This window comes from Chaetodon trifascialis, chromosome 3 (genome assembly GCF_039877785.1).
Source record: "Chaetodon trifascialis isolate fChaTrf1 chromosome 3, fChaTrf1.hap1, whole genome shotgun sequence".
NCBI classification, from domain to species: Eukaryota; Metazoa; Chordata; class Actinopteri; order Chaetodontiformes; family Chaetodontidae; genus Chaetodon; species Chaetodon trifascialis.
Genome location: NC_092058.1, coordinates 17,333,948 through 17,352,281, shown reverse-complemented (window position 1 = coordinate 17,352,281; position 18,334 = coordinate 17,333,948). Strand labels below are relative to the sequence as shown.

Below are 18,334 nucleotides of genomic sequence, written 5' to 3'. Positions count from 1 at the left end.
TCAACTTAACAGTGTGAAATAGCGTCTGCTGAAATGTCATCATTAGCATTTTGTGTATTCCAGAGTATTTATGTGAGTGTATTCTGTGTTTTCCCTTTCTTCTTTCGCATTGTGTCTGCGTCTGTCACTTTCGCTTTCTCGCTCTGTCTCACTTTGCTTTTACCCTCCCCACCCACACACCGACCAACAAACTCCATCTCTCTCGCTCCCTCTTACCTTTTCCCTTTTTAAAACGCTCTTCATCGCTGGCCGTGTATCTCTAAAACTGATTTGAATTTTTCAGACGTCTTTATGGGTTGAGAAAATTCTCATACATTCTAAGCAAAAACAAAAAAAAACCCCAAAACACAAAAAAAATTTAAGACCCCATTAAAAAAATGCACTGTCACAAAGCTGAAAATGGTCCTGGTTCCTGTTTTGGGGGGCGTTGTACTTTGCTGTTTTTGAGCAGAGGATTCTTCACAGATCTTTGCTACAGAAGCATGATCCAGATTGTAACTTGTACTGTAGTGTTTAAGGAACCTATATGGTAAATGGAACGTATTTCTACATTCACCTGTTCACACACATATTCATATGGCAGCTAAGCCACCTGCTCATTACGAGCGTTATCCATTCACACACACTCGCACTCACACTTTGAGGTTCAGTATCTCGCTTAGAGATACTTTGAAATGTAGACTGTCGAGGCCAGGGATCGAACCACCAATGTCCTCTACCTATGCCCCATTATATGTGGCTTCTGTAGTCACAGTTTGCCTCTGATTGATATCTTGTGCTTAGTTGTTCTTTGACGTCAGAGACAAACTGAAGGAAAAGCCTAAATAAATGAGTAGACAACTGGTGCGGATGCTTCCATTGTTGTGTGAGTATGAAAAGGATGTGAATCATATACGGCTTTCACACTAACTAGAACTCAGCCCAGATGAACACCTGTGGGTGATCTCTCCACCAGCATCAAAGCACCAAATGAAGGAATGTATTTTGGAAGAACTGTGTTGCATTCCTCCAGAAGAGTTCAGAAGCTTCTGGAGACTATGCCAAGCAGCGGTGAAGCCCTTCTGGAGGCTGCATCATGCAGTTGACCTTGACTGACAGAGAGAGGCTCGTTCAGCTGTCAACCTTTGTAAATCTACTGCGTTTGTTACTCTCCCTCTCTCACCCTCGCTGTCTTTCACTTGCTCTGTCTCTTGCCCTCTTTGTTTTTGGTGACAGATGGCCGCTGTAAGCCGCTCTGTGTCACTGGTTTAGTGGCCTGGTTCCTTTTGGAGTGATTATGTAACTCTAACCCCATCACCCCTCGCCTCTCCTCTCGCCTCGCCTGCCCCTCCTAGTGTGTCTTTTTGCATAACAATTTAAGTGGAGCATTGCTTTTTTATGTTTCCTTTTCCCTTGGTGAACACATACTGTACATAGAGGCACTGATTTTTGATACTGCAAAGACGGGGTCTAACCTGAATCTCCATTGTTTGTGTGAACCATTAAGGAAATTGGCAAACGAACGAGGGAAAACAACAGATGTCATCAGTGTACAATAGATTATTGTGCGTTGTATTGTGCTCAGACCATGGCCCACATCACCTCATGTTTACACATGCCTGACTTGAAACGACTGATCCAGTGTGATTGAAGTTTTTGCTCAGTTTTGACATTTTCTTGAAATATTAAAGCAGATTTTGACATTTTGGGAAACAAGCTTATTCTCTTTCATTGCTCCCCATATCTAATTCTTAAGAAATGCTGGTAAGATGTTTTTTTCCTTTGGACAGAGCCAGGCTAGCTGTTTCCCCTTGTTTCCCATCTTTATGCTAAGCTAACTGGCTACTGTGTCCTGCAAGAGGATAAATGCCTGGGACTTCCCACCAGTCAGTTAGAACTGAAGAAGCCTCTTGGATGAGAGGCGAAACGTCGTCTAGAACCACAAGCAAATTCAGTTGCCTTTGGAAAGCACTTAGAAGCTCCAGCTTCATATTTACCATAAAGACATGAGAGTAGTGACTGGCTCTCGGGAGGAAAGCAAATAAGTATATTTCCCAAAAGGTCTTACTCGTCCTTTTAAAAATGCCACCTGAAATTTTAATAAAATTGGCAAGAATGAAGGAAAAAAGGTGAGAAAAAACATCAGAATGATAATTAACAGCCACACTAAGAGAATTTAGAAAACAAATAAGAGATCAAATCACATTGGACATGTCCTTTAACATTGTATGAATAGTCAACACTGCACACACCTCCTGTTTAAGCTGTCCAAACCGTCCACATCCATTATGCTTCCCTGCTTTCTAACATAGCAGTAAATGCATGGCAGTTCACACCTGCAGATCTTTGCATGGCCACCAACAGCTGAGTAGGTTCAAGACGTGGTTATTAACCTGAAAAATGCCTTTTTTCTGTGCTGCATGAATACTAACCCTGTGTTTGTATCTGTTGGACCACTGTGCTCACACTCCTCACTGCACCCAGCAGCTGGATCAGAACCAGCCCGAGAAGCTGTTGGAGGACCAGAAGAGGGTAGGTACTCACAGCAGCATGGCAGCACAACTCTGAAACTCATAGTTAGATACCAAGTTTTAGACACACAGCAGCTGTGTGTCTTGGATGAAAAATTACCTTTTTGTAAGTGTTTTTCCCTGCTTTTGTGTTTTTGATCACTCCCATTCACTGCTCCTGCAAATAACACCCAAACACTCACAGCCAACTAATGTTTAACTGAGGGAAGAAAAGAAAATGTGAATAGCTTTCTCTACATGTTTGCCTTTGCCTCCTTTCTCTAATGCAGTGAATTCTGCAGAGCCTCGAGTGTTTCCATGAAAGAGCCAGGCTGTAATTTTGATATTCCAGAATAACAATATTGATCAGAGACCATCAATGTATAATTATCATCTCCGAGAGAAGAATATTATTTAGAAGGCTCAATGGCTGTTTAAGTGTTGATTAAATGTCCCTAATATGCAGGCCTCATCATATTAATCACAGCGCTGCATCTCTTTCAGAAGGGTAATAATTGCACCCCTTCTGAAATATATTTCCTATTATTCACCAACTTTCCAACTTTTTTTTTTTTACTTTTCCAAAGTAGTTAACAAGTTCAATTTAAGAAACACAGCATAACGAAAATTCTGTCTGGAGTGTTGTTAAGAGTCATCGGGTATGAAGTAGCAGCATGGTGCCATGGTGGTGTCATAGTTTCAGTGAACAGCTAATCGTTGAGATGACGTCCAGACAGGGCACAATAAGGATTTGGCTCATGACTCAAGGTTTCAGAAAAAGGGCAGCATTACCCAACGAGACCAGGGAATCATCTTGTGGCTACGACGGATCATTCTGTTACACATAATGCATACACTTGATTAACCTCCTGCCAATAAGAGATGAGTATTCTTCACACCTCCTACATACACAACTCTTGACCTCCAAAGCATAACTGTGCCAGTGGAGCTTACATAATGCCCCTCTTGTCTGTCAAGGACCACCCACAGTTGATAATGATTTGCACATAATCACGCACAAACACACGCAAAAAAACCCCTCTTTCATTTCCTTCACTTTGTCCCATGGGAGGTCTGTCAGGTAGCTATGTGCTGCGGTTGCTATAACAACGACAAAGTCGTGCTGCCGACTGCTCGACGGTGGATGAGTCACGGCGTGGGAGGGCTGGCCCCAGGTCCGTCTAAAAACCAGGACCTCACAGTGTCACTACACAGGGTCGCTGCTGCTGATGATAACCATAACAGTGTTGGTTGTGTGGGTGGTAAATGACATAACTTTAGGTTGGGCCTGCCTGGTTTTCCTTGCATAGAAATTTAGGGATTCTTTGAATTCAACATTTAACATGAGATGCTGATTGGTGGTTGCTCCATAACTGTGGATTACAGAAAGTGGTGGTAATGGCAGGTTTCTGTGTCTTCATGTTCATCTGAAAGGCAGAATGTATCCTGATGATGCGTGTTCTCCCTGTTATACAACATCTCCTCTGACATCACGCCATTACATCCTTCCCTTTCTTCTCCTCTCGTAGGGCGAGGCGCTGAGACAGATTCTGGTGAACCGTTACTATGGCAACTTTCATCGAAGTGGTGGGCGAAGGGACAGCCTGACGTCATTTAGCAATGGCCCCCTCAGTCCGGTAGGACCCGGCAAAAACCAATCAGGTGCGACACCGTGGCTGTTGCTGCTCATTTCTGTACACAGAAGTTTCTTGTTAATTCTTCACTGCAGGAAGTGATGAGTGTAGTTCAGTCAACAGTGATCTCTAATTGAGCCAATGTTTCTGTGAGGCATTAACTAAAAGGCCTCTGCCAAAGAGAGGCATGACTTTGCTGCCAGTAATGAATACAGCAATTGTCACTATTATTACAACTACTACTATCAGGGGGCAAAGTCCAGATAAACCTTTTTCCAGCTGGTTTGCCAAAATGTTTCCTGGCCCTGGACGTGTAGCAAAGCGAGGTTCTCTCAGTAATGTTATATACTGTAAGGTTGTGACTCTAGCTGTCTGGGCCTGTGTTGGTTATCAGCTCCAGAGCTGTGTCATGAGCTGCCCTTTGAGCACGCAGAGCACAACAGTCTTATCACCACCTGATTACGTGGTCATTGTGTTACAATCTGCAGTCAAAATACTGAAGCAATACATCTCATGCAGCATCTTTTCTTCAACCTCGGTCATTGCTTCTCACATACTATGTATGATGTAACATTTTATCTGCATAAAGCTTTTGGAGGACATATTGGTGCCAGTGGTTTGTGCTGTGAGCCAGTTTTTTATATGAATTCAGTGCTGCCATATTGATCTGCACAGCGGTGATGATTGGCCCAGATGTTTTACTAACTGAACTCGAAGACAGAGAAAATCACCCAGGTTCCCGGTTCACCATCCCTCCCATGTGCACCAAAACGTTGGCAACCTTCAGACAACAGGAAGTGTACCCCTCCCCTTTGTGATCCACTTCTCACTGTTGCTAGGAGACAGGCTGCTACTTCCTGTGGAAACAGCCTTTGCACCTGTTGCAGAAACAAGAGCCAAGCAGAGAATTCCATATGAGGCCTCGGGGGGGGGGGGGGGGGGGTCTTGTACAATGAATTACATAACTGTACATTTGCACTGGTTAGTCCAGGTCAGCTTTACAGTAGTTAGAAATCTTCAGGAGCTTGTGGCCTGTTTAAGCAAAACATTTTGGTCATTGTACAGTTTGTGCTTTAATGCACCTAAATCAATAAATGTACGATTGAAGTTTTAGTTCAGGCTGCTGTGTGCAGGATGTGCAATATCTCAGTATCAAGCTTTGCTGTGTCAAATTTCAAAAGAATTGCTTGAACAAAAAGAAATTTGCAAAACTAAGATATTATTTTTTAGATATTTTCGCTAACAGAATTATGCACTGTAGTTATTATTATAGTTATTTTTCATAAAATAATAAAAAGTTCAAGGGGCAGGGTAAAAAAAGAACTGATAAGATATGTTGACAAATAGAAAATGCATCAGGCTTTTGCTTTTGCATGTATCACTAAAGTAAGACCGAAGGGATTTTTTTTCGTCATTGTCCCAAATTACTTAATATGCTGCTAAATAGTTCACTACAGGCACTTTTGCTGATGAAAGTATATTTGCTTAGGTTTTAAATATAATTTGAAGGGACATTGGAAAGTGTTAATCTCGCAGGCTACATACCTCATGCATGTGATTCTGATCTGTCCCGTGACCCTGCACTCTGTCTTGCAGCATTAGGGGGTCCTGGGGGCCTGAGTCGTGGGGAAATGAGCCTGGCAGAGGTGCAGTGTCACCTGGACAAAGAGGGAGCTTCTGACCTGGTCATTGACCTCATCATGAACACCACCAGTGACCGAGTCTTCCAAGAAAGCATCCTCCTGGCTATTGCATTGCTGGAAGGTGGAAACACCACCATCCAGGTCAGCTCACCTCTAATCTCTATCATACAAATGTGGAAACTGCTGAAACATGCCTGAATGTTTTCGTTAATAGTCCCATGGTAATAATTTATACACAAACCTACTTCCCTACTTCCCCACTTCCCTACTGAGTGTAACCGATCTGCGGTGCTTTTAATCTCATGGGCTGTTTTCTATGTAAAGGCTCATCTTATCCTACAGTGCATCTGTAAATGATCTGCTGTGATTCGATCAGTGAAAACAACACACCGTGTCATGGATAGAAGTTTTCATTACCAGAGGATCTTCACTATGTGGGTCAGTGTGCCACCATAGCTGCACATGTACATTACAAAGGCGGCTCTCCTCCACCTCATATCTCGCACTAAATCATTTGGCTGAAAGGCCCGGCCAGCTGCTGATGATTTCAGTGGTAGATTAGAGAAAAGTAGATTGGTTTATTAGGAGACGTTTTTCATTTTTTTCCTCTCCGGGCTGTCTTATGAGTGCATTTGGCAATGTAAACGATTTAGTTGTGTAAGCGCGGTGCTTGCATAATCAGGTTAGAGCGAGGAAGCCACTGTGGCAGAGATAATGCTTTGGCTTCCCACGGCTGCTGCAGAGCTACGTCACGTGATCCGTCTGCGTTACATAAGGCCTGTGTGAATGAACAATGAGGAATGTCTCAGCCTTCAAAACATTCCAGCCTCTCTCCAGCTCCCTCGCGCTCTCTTGCCGGCCCAAACTGGGTCATGCTGGGCCTCCGGAACTGGGGCAGTGGGGAGAGAGGGCGGAGGGATGGGGGGAACACAGAGGGGATTGAGGAGAAGCCGGAGCTCCTCTCACCTCAGTTTGTTCTGAAAAGGGAGGTTTCTTTGGGGAGGTGGGGGGGCGACTCTATATGCTAAGCTAGAAATGCACCACATCATGCAAATATTTGTGTTCTATGAGCTACTGGATAACTTCCTACAAACGTCAGCTGTTCGAGTGTTAGAGAACCCTGAATTTTATCTCAGGCGTCTCCTCTTGTTTGTAAAAATAATTAGTGTTGCTACTTTGTCGTGACAACTTGATACCTTTCCACAAAGTTCAAGTGTCACCAGGACAGAAAACTGACAACTTTTTGCCCTTTGCTCTCTTCAAGAAAGCACACAGAGGCTAATTTCAGCCGGCTTTTGTCAGTGTCTTCATTTATCATGCCGAGCCGAGCACCTGTTGGGAGGTGGATACCTTGTTCTCACGTAACATAGTTAACTATTTACTCGTGACCTACATAGCCCACAGAAATAAACCACACATTATAACTCAAGATTGCATGCAGAGTCACTCACACGCTCTTTCTGCTGTCATGCGGAGCAAACACGTAGATGTCCCAGGAAGTCAGTATATTTTAATGCTTTCTAGTCTTGTTGGCTCCTCTTTATGTCTGTCCCAGTCCAGCTCTTCTGCGACAGCTATGAGCGCTCAACTCAACAGCTGCAAATTATATTGTGACAAGGTGACTTTTGACTTTTCACTTGTCAGCCATCTGCTGTGTAGCATGCACACTCTTCCGTTCCCCTCCAAACACCCCTCCATTGCAGGGGCATTTAAGCAGCATTGCAAAACAAAGGAGTGCGCAAACTGTCCCTCAGGCGGCAAAGCAACGAGAGAGGAGGCCGATTTGAGGAAAGGAGGAAAAGGGCTTGGAGGAGAGCAGTGCTGCAGCTCCATTTGGTTTGCATGTGGTGCTGCCTGACATGAGAGGGAGGGTGAGAGGGAAAGGGAGCGCGAGTATAAATAGCTGTTACATAACATCCCTTTGTTGATGCCAAGTGGCGGAACGGAAGGAGAGCAGGGAAAGCGCTATGACCTTGTTTTTCAGTGTTGTCCGCCCCCACCTCGCCCCACTCTTCTCCATCTCATTCCTCTCAGGGTTTGTCTCCATGGATACAGACAGGCTCAGTGTTTACCCAACACTACAGGGGGGCCCCTGAGACGCTCGTCCCTCTGCTCTCCTTCATCCTCCCCTGTTACTATCACTCCATTCTCTCCTTGACCACCATGTGTTACTTCATCCATAACGTCATTCCCTCCATCATGCCACTCTTGTACTTGCTTTTCAAGTGCTATCAAAACACAGATGGTGTCTTGATATGGTAGCGCAGATTTTGTTGGTGCGCAAGGACTGGCATCGAAACACTACAGAGGCAGCAAACGTGGTTAGACATGAAAGTTCAGGTTTTTGCTTTCTGTTTCACTGTAAGACGTGACCCCACTTACATTTCTAAAGAAAACCATAAGATGAAAGTTTGCTGTGGTGGCTGTCTTTGTGTGGTGTTCCATCTTCATGCACGGGCTTTGTCTTTGTTACAGTGACTCACTTCATCCACTTAAGTCAGCTCAGTTCTTAGAAAAAGGCTGTTTTAAAAAAGGACTCTTTCGCTCTGCTGCTGCAGAGTCAATTGATAACTCTTACTTGACCAATACGTTCACCTTCCAGCTACCATCAATCAACCAAACTGCCACAGTGAAATATGATAGCTCAGCTAACCCTGATCAATAACATGAAAGACCCCTGCCGGTACGCTGCTGGTGCTGCCAATCCTGCACTGTGAGCCCGACTGGATCTCAAACCTGGGATATCCTGGAGATGAGCGCTGCGACAGTAATAAAACGATAGGCGGTGGAAAATGAACGTGATTACATAAGAAAAAAAGTTGGCAGTCGCGGAGTTTCAGAGAGAATACTGTATGTGGGTGTGTCCACTCAAAATTGGCATGTGCCTATGCCGGAGACAGCTGACCTAGTTTTGTGTGTAAAAGTCAGTGGGCGTATTAGCGTATGTGCGCTCCGGCTTGTGTGTGCTTGTACTGTACAAGTATGTGTGTGTCTGTGCGAGTTATGTAATGGTGAAGGGTGGAGGGGAGGGGTGATGGTGAGTGCTCACTCTCTGTTTGCTCCAGTCCAATCAATGTGTGTTATCCCGGCGCTTGGCTCCACGCCTCACCCTCTGCGCCCTGCCTTCCTCACCCTTCCTCACCCCCCTCCACTGCAGGCCTACGGAATGACCAACACACACACTCAGACACACACACACACACACACACACACACACACACACTCAGACACACACCTCTCCCTCCTCGGGCATGCTGTGAGTTGTGAGCTGTGAGCTGTTAGTGGGTTGCCAGTGCTGCAGCTAATCCCCTCTCTGCACTCGCCACTCTGTCATCAAGTTGTTTATTGCGTGATGGCCTTGCTCGGCAGCTCCCACCCCCCCTCCTCCCCCACACTGCTATCTCCTCGTCCCTGAGTGTGTTGGCAGAATGTGGCGTACGTGCAGGAGGACTGCTGCTCAGTGGTGGAGGGCCGGGGTGGGGCACAAAAAGGCTCTGGAATCTGCCGTGGGGCACAAGCACACAGTTATGTCATTGTTTCTTTGGAAGAAACTTGGCTGCAGTGCTGCCTTAGCTCTGCCCTGTGTTGTGTTAATAAGCCGCATACACTTTCTTGTTTGGCGACTTCACCGGTTGGTCACCATTTGTAGTTTTGAATGAAAAATCTTTAGCAGCGTGTTTAACATTACATTCCAATGCGTATAAACCTCTAAGTGCGAATACGCTCAGCGTCGTTTAGCTCAACATTTTCCTTGTAACTATCATTTATTTGTTTCCTCCAGTAGCCCATTTTTACATCTAACCTGGAAAGACAGATGGTTATGTAACAACTGACCTAGATACTGTCTGATAACATCCTCTCCCTTCCTTGTCTTGCGCTTGTTTCCCCTTTCTCAATCATCTGCTTTTTTTCTCCCTTATTCCCTCTTTAGTGTGTGTTTCTGTTCAGTTCCTCTATCTGTGTAAGTAGGCCAGGCTTCTGCCGCCCGTGTCATTTTTCACCCCGTTAGCGTGGCGAGGCTGCTTCTTCTGGCCGAAGCCTTTCCATAGGCTGCAGCAGATAACAGCTCTTACATAATCAAAACAACAGCCCTGTGGGTTGGGACACGGTGTGCTCGCAGGCTCGCAAGTGTTCTAATTCCGCATGACCCCATTCCACAGCAATAACCGCGGCGTTTAAACCCTCGCTTCACTATAGATATGTTATGTTTTTTGAGGGTCCAGTCAAGACCATTCTGCTCATACTGAGCGATGATTTCTTTGTAAAAATCTTGGAATGTATTCTCACAGACAGACAAAGAATTTTAAACAAAACCAGACTTAAACGCTGGCAACTTTAGGCCAAGTCCATGTCCACTGCTCCAACATCACAGTCACTGTTTCACCCTCAGCTCACTGCACTCTGCATAACTTATCAGTTGCATAACACAAACTTGGAGAGGAAAATAAAGTTAGTGCGTAATGTCATCTTCAGATTACTTGTTTTGTCCAACCAACAGGCTGGAACCCAAAGATATTAAACTTTGAAATGGTATAAAATAGAGAAAAGCAGCAAATCTTCACATTTGAGGATCTGGAACCAGAGGAGCGTTGGGGTGTTTGCTTGAAGAATGACAATAAGATCCATAATCTCTTCTTTCTACTCTTGTCTCCTTGTGTCCAGCGTTCCTTCTTTTGCCGTCTAACCGAAGACAAGAAATCAGAAAAGTTCTTCCGGGTGTTCTATGACCGTATGAAGCTGGCCCAGCTGGAGATCAAAGCCACAGTGACAGTAAATACCAGCGACCTCGGAAACAGGAAGAGAGATGATGAGAGCCAGGACAAAGATGTCCCTGTTCGAAAGAAAGGTCAGAGGTCACTTCCTATCATCTGATGTATGAACTGATGTCAGGTTGTTACCAATAAAAGAGGCAAGCTACAATTTCTAACCAAGATGATTTAGATAATTTGGACTGTGTCTGTTTAGCCAGAGACTCAGCAGTGGTCATGACGGAGGATGTGAGAGAGCAGCTGTTAGAGGCCTCGTCCGCCACCAAGAAGGCCTTTAACTCTTACCGGCGTGAAGCGGACCCCGAGGACCACTTCAACTCAGTCGACGGCCAGCCCAGCACTGGGGACAAGAACCAGGACGAGGGAGAGATGAGTTTTGTAATCATCATCATGCAGCCCATCCTTCGCTTCCTCCAGCTACTTTGTGAGAATCACAACCGTGACCTACAGGTGGGACAGACTGGACTTCAGACTCATCTTAAAGGAAAACTCCCTAGTTTGATTGTTATTCCCTTAAAACAACATGAGTTAGGGAAATTAAAAAAAATTGAGATATCAAGACCGCCCATTGCCAGTTTGATGTTCCCTGAAGCCCACAAAGAAACATAAGTCTAAACAGAGATATCTGAACCCTTATACTGTGGGTTGTACATCGTTATCTCTTACTTTTTCAGCACCAACATTGCTTTGTTTAGAAAGAAAAAGTTGCACAAAAAAAACTTGACAGCAATGTGGTGCAAAACAAAAAGATTTACAGTACACCAGCCTGCAGAGGACAAGGGCTGAAACAGAAGTATGAACGCTTGCTCGCTCTGTGTTTGGTCTTCTGACAGAATTTTCATTTGGAGCTGAACTGTTCCATCGCCATTTTGTTTTTCTGTTTGGTTCTGAGGGCTTTATTATTGCTTTGCATCACTGTCACTTTTCTGCTCCTACCTGCCAAATCCAATGGTTTTTATCTCCTCAGAACTTCCTTCGCTGTCAAAACAACAAGAACAACTACAACCTCGTGTGTGAGACTCTGCAGTTCTTGGACTGTATCTGTGGCAGCACCACAGGGGGTCTCGGTCTGCTGGGCCTGTATATCAATGAGAAGAATGTGGCTCTCATCAACCAGACCCTGGAGAGCCTTACAGAGTACTGCCAAGGCCCCTGCCATGAAAACCAGGTACATGAAGACCACACAGAGGGCAAGGCTTGAACTTTAAGATGGCTCTGTCTGTCTATTTCTTACTTTTTCGCTTGATTTCCTTCAGAATTGCATTGCCACTCACGAGTCCAATGGAATTGATATCATTATTGCCCTCATCCTTAATGACATCAACCCACTTGGGAAAAAGCGGATGGATCTGGTGCTGGAGCTCAAGGTGAGTTTGCTGCTGTGAGTGAAGTGGAGGAAGGAGTTACGCTTTTGTTTGAAACTGGGGCATGGTTTAACTCTGGCTTTGGGTCTCGGGCCAAAAATGAGGAGGGGGGACGACGACTGTGCAGTAGTTTCCTTTCGCAGCAGGATGGAATATCACTGACAGGCTGCAAGTATAGAGCTGGACATTCATTCGTCTGAGCTGAACTAACTTTTGTGCTCGTCTGCCAAGACAAACAGCTGCAGAGTGCATTTTCCTAGAGCACCGGGGTTTCTGCCTGCTTTCCTTGGATGGAGAAACTGACAGAGTTTAAGTTCTTAGTGCTCTTTTTCTGTTTTTCTCTCTTCAGAACAATGCATCCAAGCTGCTGCTCGCCATCATGGAGAGCCGTCATGACAGTGAGAATGCAGAGAGGATCCTGTACAATATGAGGCCTAAAGAGCTGGTGAGGAAATTATGTTGTGCGCCTTTTCCAAAGCACAGCTGCTGAGCGATTGCCTCTGCTGTATCACAGAGCAATAATATCACACATCATCCTGTAAAAAGTATGTATGCGCATGTGTGTGTGTGTCTCCAGGTGGAAGTAATAAAGAAGGCTTACCTGCAAGGAGAGGTAGAGTTTGAGGACACAAAGGAAGAGGAGGACAACGGGGAAGAGGAGGAACACGATGCCGCCTCCCCCCGAAATGTTGGACACAACATCTACATTTTAGCTCACCAGGTCTGCTGTTTGTCTCTGAAACATGTTTTGTACAATCCCTTGTTAGTTGTTGTTAATTATCCCCATTAATTAAGCTTGTTTATTGTCGCCATGTATCCAATGTGCAGCTGGCGCGTCATAATAAGGAACTCTCCATGATGTTAAAGCCAGGAGGGGCCAACGGAGAGGGAGATGAGGCCTTGGAGTTCTATGCCAAGCACACCGCTCAGATAGAGGTCACAACACCCAACCCATCACACAACAGAATTTCACAAAACAAGCGAATCATCTAGAAAGCTCAGTGTTTGCACAGAAGCTGTCACAAATCATTTACCTCATGGCCCGACAGAGGCCCAGGTATTTGCTCCGTGGAGGTGACGGTGTGTCTCCCTGTTCAGATCGTGCGTCAGGACCGCACCATGGAGGAGATAGTGTTCCCTGTGCCCAACATCTGTGAGTTCCTGACCTCCGAGTCGAAGCTGCGAGTCTACTACACCACAGAGCGAGACGAGCAGGGCAGCAAGATCAACGACTTCTTCCTGCGGGCAGAGGACCTCTTCAACGAAATGAACTGGCAGAAGAAGCTCAGAGGTAGGCTACCTTTGCTTAAATGAATGATGATTCGCTTGAATTTGGCAGAGTTAACTCTTCTGTGCAGAGAAGTGTCAATAACGCTCCCCAATGGTATATGAACTGTGCATTCTTAATTAGAATTAAGAATGGAGTAATGGTTCAGTCTGTTCACTAAAATGCACTTATGTTTAGTTTGACACAACATAACAAAACCTTTAAAATTATATAAAACTAAATATATAAAAATCGTCACATCTGACAAGATGGAAGCAAAAGCATTTCTGCTCAATAAATGATTCAAGCAATTAGTCCATTATCAAGACTGCTGATTCATTTTCTGTAAATCTGCTAAATCGTTTCAAAACCACGTATGACGCCTCAGACACAAGAAGCCATTGTCAGTTATCTTAATATGAAAGTACAACAGGAGGTGACGGGGGTGGTGGGAGAAGTCTGTTCACACAGCTGGTGCAGCAGCATGCAGCAAGTGAGAGAAAAGCATAACAAGGAGCTTTATGATCGAGTGAGCTCGCTGGGTTAGCATCACCACTTTGTCCTCATAAATGCGAGTGTTTATTTTAAGAGTTGCCTGATGCCCATCAGCTGATGGTGTGCACAACTTCCAGTGCCTCTTTTTCCAGAAATAACTTGATGAATATCCCTGAGTTGGTTGCGGCACGGCGGCTTGATGATTTGCTCGCTGTGGCCTCACAGTTCTGAGCCTGTTGGCCAGCTGAGACTTTTCTTTGTGGAGTTTGCATGTTCTGCGCATGGTTGGGTGCTCTGGTTTCCTCCCACAGTCTAAAGACATGCTACTGACATGAAATTGAAACTCCAAATGAAGCAAAGGTGTGAATGTGGTGGTGTGACTGTGTCTCCCAGTGACAGACTGGCAACATGTCCAGGGTGGAACCTGCCTCTCAGCCCAGAGCGAGCCTGAACAGGTTAAGGATGAAGAATGGATGGAGGGATGTGTATCCCCATCTTGACAGCTAGGCTAACAATGCTATCCTCTGTGTGTGTGTGTGTGTGTGCGTGCGTGCGTGCGTGCGTGCGTGCGTGCGTGCGTGCGTGCGTGCGTGCGTGCGTGCGTGCGCATTCGTGTGTGCATGTGCGTGTGTGTGCTCGTGTTATGTATGTGCATGTTTCCACTGTCTAAAAGCAGACAGGGGCTTTCCACATTCTTTGAGCCGTGAAACATTTGTACAGTAACCTTATGAATCACAACTGAGAGCCGTGTTGCTCACGCACAAACACACACACACAGACCCGCACCCACACTCACATTTCTAATCCACGTACAAGACTGCGTACCCACACAAAGCCATATTTTGTCTCTCACTCAGGAGGGGATGGACAGAGAAAAGTCCCTGCATCTGTTTCTCTTTGCCAACAACAGAGGACAGAAAATAATCTATTAAAAGTCAGACCGTGTGCCTGAAAGTCAAAGTGGAGCCTTTCTCTTCTTCATCATCACCATTTGAAACATTTCAGTGTCATTTTAACATGTTAGTGTCGGCTGTTAAATGTTCTTCCTGTGGATTCCTGTCATTAATGTCTTCATGTTACTTAATGCGAAGTTGTTTTCTTTATGATGACAGAGAGAATTGACACAATTATCTTAATTATCTCAAATGAAGCAGCTTGTTCACACATTTGGTGTGTGAGAATGAAAACAGTGTTGGAACAAGTAGTCGATTAATCAGCTATTCTACAGAACATTAGTTGAAAGCATTTCTGATAATGAATTTATGCTAAGTTAAGTTTTTACTTTTTATCATTATGTATCAAAAAATGGCAAATAATTGCTGCCCTTATCTTCATGAATGTGATAATTTTCTGCTTTTTTTTTGTTTTATATCATTTTAATCAAGTATCTTTGGCTTTTGGACTGCTGTGTTTTTTGGGATCTTTGAATTTGCAAACAAATTTTGTAATTTTTCTTACATTTTATAGACAAAATCTACCTGAGTCATTTTGCATGCGGTCAAATATGATGTCTAATGTCTCGTTTTGTCTCTGTCCTCAGCCCAGCCAGTGCTGTACTGGTGCTCCAGAAACATATCAGTGTGGAGCAACGTTTCCTTCAACCTGGCTGTGCTCATGAACCTGCTGGTCTGCTTCTTCTACCCGCTGGAGGGGGTGCATGGAGGTCAGTCACACACGAGTAGACACCTGAGAGTGAGAACGGACTCTTTCAAACTGTGCAGCGATTCTGCTTGCATCCTGTTACTAATATCTGTGGAAGGTCTCACTTCACTTTTCCAGTGGCTCAATCAATGCAAATTGAGAATACCTTTTGGCTTTTTACTGTGCAGTTGAGTAGAAATCAGCCTAGCTCTGGAGAAGCTGCCTGTCGCCCTGTCGTACATATGAAACGTTCACTGCGTGTTGATGTGTTGATGCAGCATCACACAGGCACATTTTACTGCACTGTTCTTCAGACTTCTTTAGAAACCAGGGTCAAACAAAGGTTATGCTCTCAATGATGCAAAAGAGGAAGGACAGGGGTTTTTTTTGTTTTTTTTTTCTGCTACAAACTGCTCCTATTGCATTTTACAGCCTGCACTGACATGACATGCTGTGTAGATAGAAGAGAACTCCTACAATGATGGCATTGAATTTATAGCACTAATTGCTACAGCCAGCAATAAAGCCTGTATATACAACCTGAGATTAGGGAGAAGTGAAAAAGCCCGACTCAGCCCCATGCTACATCACCCGTTTTAGCTTGTATCCAGTTCATATTGTAGTTTATTTTACATTTACATTGTGCTGTGATATAAGACATTACCCTGATTCCAAAAAAGTCTGAAAGCTGTATGAAACATAAATAAGGCAAGGCAAATTTATTTGTATAGCACAATTCATACACTAGGCAATTCAAAGTGCTTTACAGAAGCATAAAAATACATTAAAATCATACATTTCAAAGAAAGAAAGAAAGAGAGTAGAAGAGAATATAAAAATAAAAATAAAATACAATTAAAGGAAAATTAAAATCAGAAGCAAGTAGAGGACAATAATTTAGCATTTAGAATGATTTAAACCATTGAGCAAATACATTTACTTTAAGTAAAAGCTGTAGCAAATAATAATGTTTTCAACCCTGATTTAAATGAGCTGACAGTTGGTGCAGACCTCAGGTGTGCAGGGAGAATGTTCCACAGGTGAGGAGCATAATAACTGAAAGCTGCTTCACTTTGTTTGGTTCTCATTCTGGGAACACACAAATAAGACAGAATGTGATCATTTGCTAATTCTTTTTGACATTTACTGAATTGAAAACAGTACAAAGACAATATGTTCAATGTTTTACTTCACCAGCTTCATTGATTTTTGTAAATATCCTTTTATTCTGAGTTTGATGCAGCAACATGTTTCTTTTTTTACACTCTTTATTTAGCATTTTCAATACAAGAGAAAAAAAAACAAGTTGACAAAAAGCTGCCAAAGAAACAAAACAAAAACACAAACAAAGACATGGGGGCTCCTCAGTTGATAGTCCTATATTTAATGTCCAGTGTCTTTACTTGTTAATGTGTAGCGTCTTCAATTGTTTTGATAAAAGCAGTCCATTTCTCCCATTTCCTGGAAAAGGTTGCTCCTCTAGATCTGAGAGAGAAAGTCATCTTTTCCATTAAAAACATTTCCTTCACTCTGTCCATCCATTGATTAATGCTTGGAGACTCAATTTTATACCAGCACTTTGTTATAGCTTTTTAACAGGCCATCAACAGTATTTTACATAGATACCAGTCTTTTTTATTAATCACATTTTCATTTAAGACACAAAAATAGAGGACCATCACATTGTTAGGAATTGTGTATCCCAAGATCTTTCCCACAGCATTACATACATTACCCCAAAAGTTTGAATTTTTGTTCATAGCCAAAATATATGGGAGTGATCTGTGTTCATGTTTCCGCACTGCCTCCAACACTGTTCTTGTAAATGAGAGAATTTACTTTTTATAAGAGGTGTAACGAAAGCAGCAACATGTTTCAAACACGTTGGGACAGGAGCAACTAAAGTCTGGGAAAGATGTGGAATGTTCCAAAAACACCTGTTTGGAACATTCCACAGGTAAACAGGTTCATTGGTAACAGGTGATAGTATCATGATTGGGTATGAAAGGGGCATCCTGGAAAGGATCAGTTGATCACAAGCAAGGATGGCGAGAGGTTCTCCACTTTGTGAACACATGACTGTATAAAGGATATTACTACGTGGACTCAGAAACACTTCTCTGTAAACTACGTTTGTTTGCAGATGATTGCATTCTGTTTTTTGCTTACGTTTCACACAGTGTCTTAACTTTTGTTTTTTGACTTTTATTCAGAAAGGCATGGCACAAGGTGCAGCCGCCCACAGAGACAGACTCTGAAGATCTGACTCTCAGACTTTCTCGCAGGCATCAGCATTGATCAGCTGATCTGCTTTTACTGCAAAATTCTGATCTGCTGACTTCTAATCACCTGACCAGGATTAGGAGCATGACCTGAGGAGCCCTCATCCTTTGTTTAAAACAGAAACACACACACACAGACTAACCACAACCCATCGTGTCAAAGCTTGAGCTCATGTTTGACTTTCAGTGCTATGAAGACCACGATAAACATTTCATGTCATTTAATGTCCCATAAACACAGCTTACATTGGCTCAGGTAGGGCAAAGTCATACAGGACATGTCAGATGATCCAAAAAAAAAAAAAGAAAAAAAAAAGTCATACATCATGTTTTCCACTTCAGACAAGGCAGTTTATTCAGCTGCCAAATCGTCCTCAGTGATGTTTGTCTGTTTGCTTTTATTCTGTCAGTGGGTTCAGTTTTCCACCTGAATCTCTACTTTCATACAAAGAGTGAGTATTGAACAAAATGAAGGTTGCAAATTTTACTATTTCTATAATAAGTTTGCAAACATCCTTTAATAGTTGTTCTACATCTTCTCAAATTATCTGGTAGAATTGTGAATTATGCCAAGTTGCAAAAAATGCAGCGTTTTATTAATTTTGGAGTGGATTACAAAAATGAGTGCTAACAGAGCAGAATAATTATCACTTAAAGCATTAATTCATACAGTCATATTTTTAACTATAAAATTTCCTCCTGCACTATTATACAAAACACAACGTGACTGAGGTCTGACTGTCTTTCTCC

The 18,334-nt window shown here is 43.5% G+C and overlaps 1 protein-coding gene across 6 annotated transcripts in view; it reads left to right on the top strand.

Moving 5' to 3' along the window:
• Window positions 1-18,334, top strand: part of LOC139327908 (inositol 1,4,5-trisphosphate-gated calcium channel ITPR1) — a 70,139-nt gene that overhangs the window by 37,134 nt on the left and 14,671 nt on the right. For 4 of the 6 annotated variants that reach the window (XM_070957959.1, XM_070957951.1, XM_070957943.1 and 1 more), the window contains 12 exons: window positions 2,464-2,511; window positions 4,019-4,151; window positions 5,720-5,907; window positions 10,429-10,612; window positions 10,732-10,985; window positions 11,503-11,703; window positions 11,792-11,902; window positions 12,249-12,344; window positions 12,477-12,620; window positions 12,728-12,835; window positions 12,998-13,190; window positions 15,202-15,324. In XM_070957959.1, the coding sequence (XP_070814060.1) occupies window positions 2,464-2,511; window positions 4,019-4,151; window positions 5,720-5,907; window positions 10,429-10,612; window positions 10,732-10,985; window positions 11,503-11,703; window positions 11,792-11,902; window positions 12,249-12,344; window positions 12,477-12,620; window positions 12,728-12,835; window positions 12,998-13,190; window positions 15,202-15,324 (1,783 nt within the window). The remainder of the gene's footprint in view (window positions 1-2,463; window positions 2,512-4,018; window positions 4,152-5,719; window positions 5,908-10,428; window positions 10,613-10,731; window positions 10,986-11,502; window positions 11,704-11,791; window positions 11,903-12,248; window positions 12,345-12,476; window positions 12,621-12,727; window positions 12,836-12,997; window positions 13,191-15,201; window positions 15,325-18,334) is intronic. The other 2 variants (XM_070957977.1, XM_070957967.1) reach the window with 1 other exon arrangement.